This window comes from Lontra canadensis, unplaced genomic scaffold, assembly GCF_010015895.1.
Source record: "Lontra canadensis isolate GAN:19392208 unplaced genomic scaffold, GSC_riverotter_1.0 scaffold26, whole genome shotgun sequence".
NCBI lineage: Eukaryota > Metazoa > Chordata > Mammalia > Carnivora > Mustelidae > Lontra > Lontra canadensis.
In genome coordinates, this window is record NW_022631020.1 from 1957776 (window position 1) to 1970045 (window position 12270).

General features: G+C 41.5%; 1 protein-coding gene across 9 annotated transcripts in view; it reads right to left on the reverse strand.

Moving 5' to 3' along the window:
- MBNL2 (muscleblind like splicing regulator 2) overlaps nt 1-12270 on the reverse strand; it is a 157336-nt gene that overhangs the window by 20758 nt on the left and 124308 nt on the right. For 3 of the 9 annotated variants that reach the window (XM_032864134.1, XM_032864130.1, XM_032864131.1), the window contains one exon: nt 5982-6017. The exons of 2 other annotated variants lie outside the window; for them this stretch is intronic. In XM_032864134.1, coding sequence (XP_032720025.1) covers nt 5982-6017 — 36 coding nt within the window. Of the gene's footprint in view, nt 1-4582; nt 4678-5981; nt 6018-12270 lie in introns of all 9 variants that reach the window. 4 more of the 9 variants (XM_032864136.1, XM_032864132.1, XM_032864138.1 and 1 more) reach the window with 2 other exon arrangements.

The following is a 12270-nucleotide window of genomic DNA, read 5'->3' on the forward strand; positions in this document are numbered from 1 at the left end:
GCCAGCCCTGCACACTGAAGCCCTGACCCATCAGACTGTTGGATCTCGGCCTCGACTGTACACTTCCCTGCCCGCCTGCGTGTGGGAGCCTGCCCTCCTGTCTTTTGGGCAAAGACGCTCAGAGGAGCGCATGGGTGGAGTCCTTGAAGGACTCAGGGGCCGGAGAAAGCATGTCTACCTGCCGGGGTGCAGGGACAGCCTCGACACACAGACTGTATTTTAACTGGGCCTTCAAGGACGTTATTAGGTAAAATGAAGAAACTCTGTATATAGATGAACAGGCTGATACTTAAAATGTAGTTATTTGGAATTTATTTTCTCCCCTCGAGACAGATGTAGTTTTGAAATAAAAGCCAATAAAGCAATGACAGCACAGACTATTATAAGAATTCAAGTTACAGGAATTTCCATCTGTACTCGTTTTGTTAAATGAAATATCTTACAATATGAAAAAACTGGGTAACCCAGTATGCTGAGCGATCTGTATGTCTTTTAATGTATCCCGAGATGAAATCTGTCCCACTATAGGCATCTAGAGCCTTACACATTCTGACCATCTGTGAGGCTGAAACGGACTGATTTATACGGTATTCTCATTTTCCTTTCTGATTTTCCTTGTTGCCAAGCCATTTGTTGGCTGATGGGCCGAACTCAGAGTAAGGTCTAGGGCAGTGAGTCACAGAGAACAAGCCCATGAGCCTGCTTCACTAGGACTAATGATGAACTCTTTTTGACTTCTTATCTTCCTCCTTCTCATTTTCCGTGTACAGATACTGCTCGTCATTTTCAGTCTCCTCACTGGTTACGATCTCACACAGAATATTCACATATGGTTACATATTACAATTAATATATAACTGCTAGAGGGTTCTAGGTGGGAGCCGGTTACTACATCTCCGGCTCGAAGCCAGCCTCCGGCTCGGTTCATCTCCCTGGCTTCGGAGTGACCTTGGTTTGAGCTGAGACCCCTTTACACTGTGCTGCTCTTGGGTCTCACGTGCAAGATAGTTGTAATTGGGGAAAGAAGTGACCTTTGTGTATTTAGAATGATGAGAAAGATGGTATAGCATGGTGATGAAGATTAAGGCTTCTGGAACCAAACTGCCTAGGATTCAGTTCCAGCAAGACCATTTGTTAGGTGCTTAACTTTGGCCAACTTAGTTAAACTCTGTTTCGGTTTTACCACCTATAAAATAGAGATGACCAAGGTTGTCCTCATGAGACTGCCGTAAGGAATAAGAAAGTCTCTCTGTACATAAATACCCTCTCTCATATAATATAAAACATATGGTATGATATATAATGTAGTATGTAATATGTCATATGAGAGAGAAACCAATAGAATAGTAACAAGTCATTTGTAAATAATAAAACTAGGTAATAGTAAAATCATTAAATACAATTTGTATATTAAGGTCCAAAGAAGTCATTGCTAGTAAATGTGTTTATTATATTTTTGTTTCCATATCTATGCCCAGAGCCAAGCAATTGTTTTATAGTTCCCCAAAGTATTTGGATTTTGTCTTCGTTGAATTTCAAGCTTCAAGTGTAAGTTCAGCTGAAACTTTCATTGCCGGCACCTCAAGGAAGCCCTGAGGATAGAATTTACGGCTCTGTGGCTTGTTCATCTTGGCTCACCAGGGGCTGACATGTAAAGGAAACTGGACTGAGGATCTGTCTTGGGATGTTCTGGTCTAACTTCTGTTGTCTATGAATGACTTGGATCTAATTACACATACCTATGAGGTTTGTGCTATTTGAACGGTCTAAATTGATCCAATGAACTGAAAGACTGTCAAAACTCCAGCACGTTTTGTGTTAAAGACAGATGACTCCACGGAGGAAAAAGGAGGCAGGATGCTTAGCACACCCTGAGGTCTGAAATTCCTACCTCTACTTGCCAGGTCTGCTAGTGTCTGCCTTTCTATCATCCCAGACTCTGGGTCCAGCAGAACAACAGTGCGACCACAGGTCTGCAGGATCTCAGGACTAGAAGGGACTTCGGAGGTAACCTAACGCCAGGCTTCCTTTCACAAAGGAGGAAACTGAGACCTACTGCATTTAAATGACACCTCGTTCACGCAGATATGATTCCATCTGAGTTTAAAGGGTGAAATTAACAAAAGGATAATTTGTCATGTCACAGTCATCAGCAATCTCTGACTTCAGGAGCTCTGGAAAGATTTCTAAGTTCTTTTGCAGCTGCTTTGCTCTTTGAAACTTGTTGAAATTACGTAAAACATATTACGCCTGAAAAATTTGTATTTATGACTATTTCTTTTTCTGTGGTTTTCACCAAGAGCTGCTAAAGGATTTCTCCTCTTCATCACTTAAGTGCAATCCAGCAATTCTTAGATCCAATAAACTGCAAAATACAGGGTCTAGGATTCTCGAAGCTACGTCTGGTACCTCTTTAATAATATTTAAGTGTAATTGAAGTTAAACCTGTTAGTTCCTTTATCAACGGCAGTCTGCTCTAAAATGATATATTTTAGCTTTTGCGTGTCCCATGATCCCTCCTCCTGCTTCCCTACACACAAACCTACACATACATGCCCACAAACTCTCCAATTATTTTTCCACCAAAGGGAGCCCCAAAAATCATTAGGCTGGAAGAAATATTTATGATATGTGATTAAATATTTATCATAATAATGGAATTTATCCTCAAACTCCAAAGTATTCCTTTATTTTGACTTCCTTTCCATTCTTAAGAAAGATTTCTCAGTATTAGAAGTGCTTGACTTGCTGGGCGCCCAAGTGGCACAGTCAGTCACATGTCCGACTCTTGGTTTCAGCTCAGGTCCTCATTTCAGGATCCTGAGACTGAGCCCCATGTCGGGCTCCACACTCAGCATGGAGTCTGCTAAAGTTGGTCTCTCCCTCTGCCCCTCCCTGCTATGCGCTTGCTCCCACAGGCAATCTCCCTCTCTCTCTCTCTCTCTCCCTCTCTAAAATAAATAAAGGTGTCCCAACTTGCCATCATAATGAATACTACTATGTTATAGTTGTCCTCTTATGAAAGGACTTTGTCACCAAAATTCTGTCAAGAAACCACAAAAATGTGGTTCAAGAAGACAGGACTTACACATAAATATCCAAATATCTAGCTTCCTCGTAACGAACGAGCAAATGAAAGGGGTGCTTTGAACCTAGTAATGGAAGGATGCAAACTTTCTCTCTCTCTTCCATCCCATCATTTCTTTTGACTATTCCCAGCTTAAAAAACGTATTTGCTATTCTTTGTTATATCTGTTTGGAGGCTGAGTTGGCTTTCCTTAGAGGTAACCTGGAATTTTTGAGGTGGCAGGTGAAGAGCTAAAGAATTAGCAACAGTTTATATCTGCCTCTGAGAGCACACGTGGGATTGCCCTCCCCCCTCCTCCTCCTTTCCTCCTTCAACACAATTCAGAGGACACAGTCAGAACTATCAGGGGGTTTCACTAGTATTGCTTCATTCAAGTGCACTCACGCTCGTCTTTCCAGGGATGAAACCTACGGCCCTGGCATCACTTATTCACTTGAATGTAGAAAGTATGAATCAGCCTTTCCCCTCTGTAGAAGGCAGTGTGGAACCTACCACTGATGCCCCGACATGATCTCTCCCAATTTCTCCTATTAGCTCGGATCTTCCCTCCTGCTCACTCCTATGTCTCTTTTACCAGTAAAGTTGATTTAAAAAAAAAAAATTAAGCTAAGAACAAAGCCGAAACCATTGCTCTTGTATGAAGGGCAAGCATGCGTAATAATGCGTTTCTCTAGGCGAGCTCGGGCGGGTCGACGCTCACCCATCTTCATGCGCAGCTCCTGTGCCAGGAGCACAAGACTGCGAGCTGGCTGGCTGGGGTTAGGGGTACAGTCAGCCTGTGATTACAGAGTGGAAAATGGCCAATTGGTTCTCACTGAGAAACAGGACATCCGCGGTCTTCCTGGCACATGCGTTAAACCAACAGAGTTAAACAGCCCTACTCAGTTATATCCAGCCTTTGTGAACTCAGCGCCCCGCACTCCTCTTCCAGCATGCCGTGGCTCTTACACCAGAATCTGGACCAATTGTGAAGTGGGAACCAGTGACTTTGGGGGCACAAGCGACCAAGGCGAGATGTTGACAAGCATTATTCAGACCTTAAATTTGACACGAAGGCAAAAGGGGAGACTTCTAAGAGGAGAATTTTCTTTTTCCTCCCCAACAGAGATCACGGGGTCTGAATGAACGGAATCGAAATAGAGCCAGTTTTCAAGCACCCACGGGCGAGCTTTTACGATTTTTCTCTGGCAATTCACAAACCACTGGATACGTAAATGCTGTACTAAAAGGAATTGAAGCCTGTCAGGTTAATTACACAATATTAGGTACGAAAACAAACAGTGCAACACAAAACATAGCTACATCATTATTTGCAGTAAATGTTAACTCTAAATAAGTGCAACCTGTCCATAAATGCTTGCTATAAACTAATTAAAAAAATAAAATTTGATGGATAAACATGAAAAAAAAATTCTCACTGAGAATTTTTTTTTTAAATATCAGCACTCATTTAGAGTTTGGGATTTGTGAAAGAAAGCTTTAAAAGGAGCAAACCTGATTGGCTGTGGCTGTTGCTGCGAAGGGGACACTTGTTGCAGGAGTTGTTGCTGCAGAGACAGTGGCTGACGTAGCGCTGTGCATCATGGGTACTTTCAGGAGGGGAACCATGGGAGCAATGAACAGGAGGGTGTAGCATTATGGTAATAGAAGTGGTATTTTGGCATGGTGAATATCAGAGCAGCAAGCCATCATGGGTTAAACCAGCAGATGGCATGCAATCACAATGCAAAGCAAGGAAGCATGGGAGAGAAATAAAAAAGGGAAAATAGCTTATTACAAGTACAATTAAAGGAAGTTTTAAAACATAATCAGTGATTCCCAGAAAGGCCAAAGCAGACTACTTTGGTTGATGTATTTATTGACATTTTTACTTATGACAATTTATCATTCCCAATTTGGAGCCTACGGTTGTAGGTACTAATAGGTCTCTTCCAAAAATGTGAACTGTAACGTCCAAAGAAGTAAGACTATGGGATACTCGGCTTTTGTCATTCTAAAACATCCAAGGCTCAACACGTAGGCCTAATTTGGGGTAGGATGGTCTCTGGAATTAACTGCGGTTCAATTGAACATTTTGTCAATTAGGGACTGCTTTTTTTGAACTGAAATTGCTGGAGGTTGGGGTTTATCCTGGATTAATAAACAGTAGAGCAAAAATCGTGGCCTTGACATAAATTCTGACGTAGTTACTGCGAAATAGCCAGGCAAATTTGGCCGATGTTAATTTCTCTTTATTCTCAATGGAACGCATCCATACGTCCTAAAGACAGACTTTTCTACCAAGGCACTGGATGTGTAGAGATAACGATATGGTATTAAAATTTAACATCTAAGGGGGGGGGCTAACGTCCAAATAATCACCACAAATAAATTGACACTTATAATTAAAAAGGATGCTAAAACAAGGCAATTCAGACAGTTGTTTTCAAAATACATCCATTTATAATTTTTAAAAATAAATACTTCTGGGAAACTCTGATAACTCTAACACACAGCAAAGAGGAGATAAAGGCACACCACTATGAAACTTTAAAACATTGATGAAATTAGCCTGCCTTTCTGATAAAGTCAGCTTTTTATTTCCTCTTACACTAAACCGTATAAACTCTAAAGAGAAACAAAATACAGATCATTAAAAAGCAGTACTTGTGGTTTTATGTCTGGCAGTGGCTGTTCTAGCACAGTGGTTATTCTTGTCACATTAAAACGATTATTTTCTTAAATAATACAAAAATACATCTTAAAAAAAACCTATACATTAACTCTAAAGCCAAATAAAGCCTTCAGGGCTACCATCGCCTAAAGCATTTCTACCATCTCTGAAATAAATTTCAAGCAAGTGAAGGTACTGTACATAATAGAAAAATACAAATAAAAAAAGGTTGAAACCTACCAATACTGGTAGCGGGAGTCATGCACAAAACTGACCCTGCGTGTCATGCAATGGCAGGTGGAAAAAGTGAATAAAGGGAAAGAAACAGGTTAGCGGTTTAGAGTTAACATTCAAAGTGAGATTGAAGCACAAGCAGAAATCAGTAGGGTTAGTTAACACAGTCCTTAGAGTTATTCACGTTTTTAGTATAGAGACAAATATCTCTGACTTGTTGGAAGCCAATATTACTCAAAGCTCACTCCTTCGATACTTTTCACTTTTTTTACTTGGCTCCGTCGACATGATTCTTCTAAAGAATGGCATGTGACAATGTCGAGAGTGTCCTTCCTCTAAGACCTCCAAGTATTGTACAGACCTCATCGAGGTAAACCTCCAAGGTAGGAAGTGGGTATTTTACAGATGAAAAATCTGAGGCACAGGAACTACTCCAAGGTCATGCATAGTGGGGACTGAGGGTAAGGCTGGAATTCTACTCCTAAATCCAGGTCAGGGTTTCTATTCGTTGGATTACACTGACCTTATTGCATTAAACGTGTGTTTGCTTGTTTGGTTGTTTCGTGTTAAAAACAATGTGAAAATCAAAACAGTAGCTAAGACTCTGTATCCTCTAAATCAAAGCCTCACGGGTCAGGTGACTTTTAGATGATTGCCTGGAAGCCCTACAGCACAGGGAGGGAGACTGATGTTCTTGTGACAGAACGACCCGGCTGTGTACATGATCTGTTTTCATCACAATAAAGGAGACTAAAGAGCGTAGAGGCAAAACCATGCAGAGCTGGGGCAGACTTAGGACCGGGCCTAGCGAGTGTGTCATGGTGGCTAATAGGTGAACCCTGAGGGAGATCTTTGGCAAAACTCCTAGGAAATCTCAGGTTGGTGTCCAAGTGGCACGGGGAGGGAGGAAGATTTCAATCCCTCCAGCGGAATAGCTGCCTTCCCTGTGGTGGCCATATTAATGTACTTGAATCTGAAAATTCTGACCCTGAAGAGAAATGTTACGTGGTAAAGCACTGAAAAACTGAATTATCTACTTCTGGTTCAGTTCCTTAGGCTAAAAATCAAGGTATGCTGAGGATTACATACCTGAAGATGGGGTATCATGGAGGTGACAGAGGATTCGTTTTTAATGAATGAATGAAAAGTCTCTGTAACAAATGGGTGAACCCGCTTAGGGTTTTAGAACTGCCCTCTGAGATACCAGGTGAAGAATGTGAGAGGCATAGACCTGTGTTCTCTCTGCCGCACTGTCCACACCTGAGGGATACTTTCTGCCTGATCTGTATTTGGGTCAGGCTAAGTTAACCAGTTAGGGACAGAGGCTATTTAACTGGGTTATTAATGGATTCTTCAGCAAACGTGTGCCAATGAATCCTTTACACGCACGCACGCACACACACACACACACACTCCTCAAAATCCTTCTCTTTCTCCAGCCCTATCTTTCTAATCTTCATAAACAAACTTCTGGACAGTTGCCTGCTCATAAATTTTCACTTCCCTGACCCACATGCTCTTCAATCTTCTCCAAGCTGACTTCCATATTCAGGTCTCCTCCAACTGCCAATGTCCTCAAGAACTCCCTCTTTCTGCAGTCAGTAGGATCTCTTCCATCTTCATCTAACGCGAATTTGGTAACATTTAGCACTTGGCCACTCCCTCCATAATAAACCACTCTTTCCCCTTGGATTTTCTAATACCACCCGACCCCGTCCTCCCCTCCCACATACATAGACACACACACAGTCTACATCTTACATGCTGGAGTTTTTCAGGACTCAGTTCTGGTTCCTTTTCATCTACTCTGCGCTTTTTCTGGGCCTATCATTCAATCCAGCATTTAAATACTATCTATAAGCTCAAGGCTTCCAAATTTATGCATCTACCTTCCCTCTTGAAGTTCCCTGCTCTGGCTCACCAATAAGCCAAAGCAATCCTCTTTTGAAAATGAATCTTACATTGGTCTGTCTGTACATCTCTACTGCCACTCTTCAGGTCCTGATCGCCATTATCTCTAGGCTGGGCCATGTCATGACGTCCTAGCTGGTCTTCCTGCTCGCATTCCCATCCCCTGCCTAATATGCTCCACTCTACACCTTTCTAAATACAGGTCTGTTCACATCTGTGCTGGAAATGATTCACTGCTTTTTCATTGCGTTTAGGATAAAGACCCCCTATGGTTCACTCTCTGACTATCTCCCCAGCTCCATTCCATACCCTTCTCTGAGGGCGGGCACCGTGACCCAGGCAGATTAGCCTTTCATTTCTTTGAACTGAACACATCACACTTTTGTCCTACTTTTGGGCTTCCCACAAGCTGTCCCCTGTGCCTGGAATAATCTTCCTCCCACTCTTTTCATCTTCCTGGTCTCAAGGTACGTATCAATTCTTTAGAAAACCATTCCATTGTTCTTTTACCTATCTCCATCTGCCATTTATATTAGTTTATTATTTTCAAGCTTACTGAATTCTACTCTTCCAGTTGTTGGCCTTATAAAGCATTTAAGTTATATATTTATACTGACATTTATTGGACATCTCTCTTCCTCTCCTGTCAACTCTGGGAGGGCAGGACTCATGTTGGTCTAGGTTTCCGGGGCCCAGATTGACAGGGGATCAATCGGTTGAGTGAGGGTCCTTAGTCATCAGTGAGTGTAATGGGAGCACTTGGTTCCTAAAATGTATGAAAGTGCCCACTTTGTGAGTGACTTCATTTTAAAGAAAACCGTGGCTGGGTTCAAAGTCATCCCTATACAAATTCTGCTATTCTCTTGCATTCCAGTGTGTGTGTGTGTGGGGGGGGGTTCTTTTCTGTGTCGTGGCTGCGAATGTCCCTGGGTTGCAAACCACCACCACCAGCCTCTGTAGCCACGCTAACCTGGGACTGAACAAGTGACTTCAGCTTCAGTTCAGGATGTGGTTGAAATGCTTGACCAAATTCATGTGATGAGCCCCTCACCCACCGTGGTCTGAAAGTGATAAAAACATTAGAAATGCATAGCTTTGGCTGTGCATGGCTGTCTGACTCAGTGTCAGATTCTGCTCCCTGTCTTTTCTGCTCTGCACCCTCTTCCTACTCCTTCAGGATTTTGCTCTGCAGCTAAAATGAACAGCTTGCAATCCCTCAAATACGTTCTGCCCAACCTAGGCTCTCTCCCACCGGCCTGGGATGCTGTTCTGCCACTGCTAAAATCTTCCTTTCAAAGTCCTAAGCAAATTTCTTCTCAGTTTCTTCTTCTTCTTCTTCTTTCTCAGTTTCCCTTGTCCCCACCACCCACTGCACTTGCTGATGGCCTGAACACTGCTTTTCTCTGCACTCTCAAATAGCTTTGCAAGTGCCCCAAGGGGCCCTTAACGCTCAGCACTATATTGGTTTTTCCTAGTTCTGAACTCCTTTGTATTCTCATTACTGGATCTGGAACTCAGAACTTACTCTGTGTTTAGGAACTGTTTGCCCAATTAAGTGGGGGGGGGCATAAATTTTGCTATCTTTGTACAGGTCCAGTTTCCACCAAACACGGACAAATCTTTCACCAAGGTGTGTGATAGAAAACCTTATGTAACCTTATGATTTCAGGTCATTAGGCAATAATTATACTAGTGCTTTTCCTTGTTTTACTTATGCTGTGCACGCAAGATAATGAAATAAATCAAAGAGGGACTCAGTGGGTCTTTCTGTTCTGAGCAGCTGAAGCATTCCATTAAGGCACTAATTCTATCCACAGAAACTTCTCAACTGTTCTCTGCTGCGGTTGCACAAATATTTCAACTCTAGAATCTGTGAGTCAGGATTCTTTGCGTATTTCCATGCATTATGTATTCACCCTGCAGCACAGACACACGGCCTCAGTTTTTCCATCTGCAAAATGCAAATAGTCATGCCTGCCACTGGCAGAACTATCTTGAAGAATAATGAGACAATGCCTATAAGAACACTTACAGTAACACGATAAACCTGTCAGAGAAATGCCGAGAATTATAACCCTGCTGTTTTTGTGAGTGTGTGTGGTTTCTGCCACTGGCCTAATGCAGCAAAGAGAAAGTATTAACTCCTAGATTAAAATAATCCCTATCAAAAAAGGAGACAAGGAAAAGTCTCACCCACTACAAACGAGCTAGGGCATCAGCCAAGGTGATAATTATATAAGCATGGTTTTGGAGAAGAATCCCGTATTTTGAACAGTATTTCATATTCCTATCTCCACATCCCGGAGGCCGAATTCCTAAAATCCAAATTCACATGGTGTCAATGTATGATATCGTATATCATATATGATATCATATAATATCGTATAATAGCAAAACTCCACTGTGTGGAAGAGATGGCAGGTGGACTGACTGTGATGCTCACGTCACACGGTCTGCAAATACTGACCCATTATGTCATACACCTGCAACGAATTCGATGTGATATACTAATTATACCTCAGGGCAAAAAAAATGAAAGAAAAATTAGGGATCTTAAAAAAAACAACCCCCAGATTTTCACTATGAATGGCCTTTTAGTAAAGAGTAACCTCCAGGAGTATGTAAGATGCTCTGTGTTTCATATATATGATCATTGTTGATAAAAGTACTTACAGAAAAATCAAACTCTGTCATTTTAAAAATAATGGGCCCATCTTCTACCAAACGGCAAAAATGATTTTTGAACATTGTTACTTAATTTGCAGAGATTTAAGACAACAGTGATTAACAATGAATGATTATAGTCATTACTGTTTTAAAATTGAGTTGAAAATGTGGTTTATGAGTAAGAAAGCCCAAAATAAAACGATAGCCAAAACAAACACTGAGATTTCTGTTGGGGATTTAAATGGGGGAACAATTATGCTAACTTTCTTTTGATTTAATTGTTTTTTCTTTCATCATTTAAGAAAAACATGGGAAAACTTCTTAGAAGCTGAAATACCATTTCAAAGCATGAGTGCGATATAGCTGTTTACTATGATACTGATATCATGTTACAGATGGAAACACTTGTAATTCACGGAATGAATTAGGCTAGAACCCACTTTTGGGCTCCCAAAGTCCACACAACCCTGGGCTGCCGGACACACTGGGACAGTTTTTAAAGGATCCAGCAGGGGGCGGAAGTGCACAACCACAGCAGCCCATACAGCCCCCCCACCCGTCCTAGATACAATCATTTCATCAACAATAATCAGGTCATTGCATAAGGGATGCTTATCCATTCTTGCTTTGGAAGTCTTTAAATGGTTTCCGGGTGAAAGATTTTTAAATGAGGATTCCTGCAGTGATTTAACAGAGCTGTCATTATTGGACTGAAGTGTTAAAAACGAGTTAGAGGCCTTCAGACTTTCACACAACTTAGGTCCAAGGTTTCAAAGGCATTGCCAGGAAATGGTAGTGAAACTGCTACCCAATCTCCAGAAACACATTTGTCCTTTTATGCTTTACCCCTCGGTACATTCCTCCCACCTTCTTTTCTCCTACGATACCTAGTGACGAGGTCTATGAAGTAAGACACTTAAGGAAATCATAGAAGACCTCGAGGTAAGTTAACCCACTAGAAATTATTTTACAAACATGTTACATCCAGTGGATTACAAGTACAAGTCCTGCGGTGCTATAAACCTGCTCTGAAATGTCACTGGCTAAGGCTGTAATCCACCAGGAGGGAAGCCCCAGTTAAGCACTGACATAGAGACTCACCCTACAGGTTTGTAAGTCTCCTTAAGAGAAGAGCAGAAGGGAAATATGAAAACTAAACACTAAGAACAATTTGCTTACATGACTTATATGTTTACTATAATAAATATCATTAATAGGTTGATCACTGTTTTCAAAGTATAGCTTTTATACAAAAACACCACAGAAATATTTCTTCTACTCCCTCCTACGTTAATTCCTAATAGGCTACAGGATTTAAAGAGAAGGATAATAGACCTGAAAATTCCAACCACGTGGATTAGGACCAACAAGCTCTTTGTGATAAAATTATTGTTCATCTGTATTTACTTTTGAGTCACTCCCATGGGATGACAGTTTGGACTTCAAAACTAAGAACTGAATGGACAGTCTCCTCACAAAAGCCTAAGTCATTCTCTGGTTCTTTATTTTTTGAATACTAGGAAATTTTATTTATTTTGAGACTATCATCCTGCTTCTCACGCAGACCAAGGAAGTCAAAACCATGATCCATTTAAGGTGACTCTGTGTTTGTATATGGTGTACGTAGGTCTGTGGTCAGGGAGGTGGGTAAAAAATGGGGGAGGGCTGCCATGCATTATGCTTTTGTTTCTTCACTTCTATCTGCTGGTTTATAAGT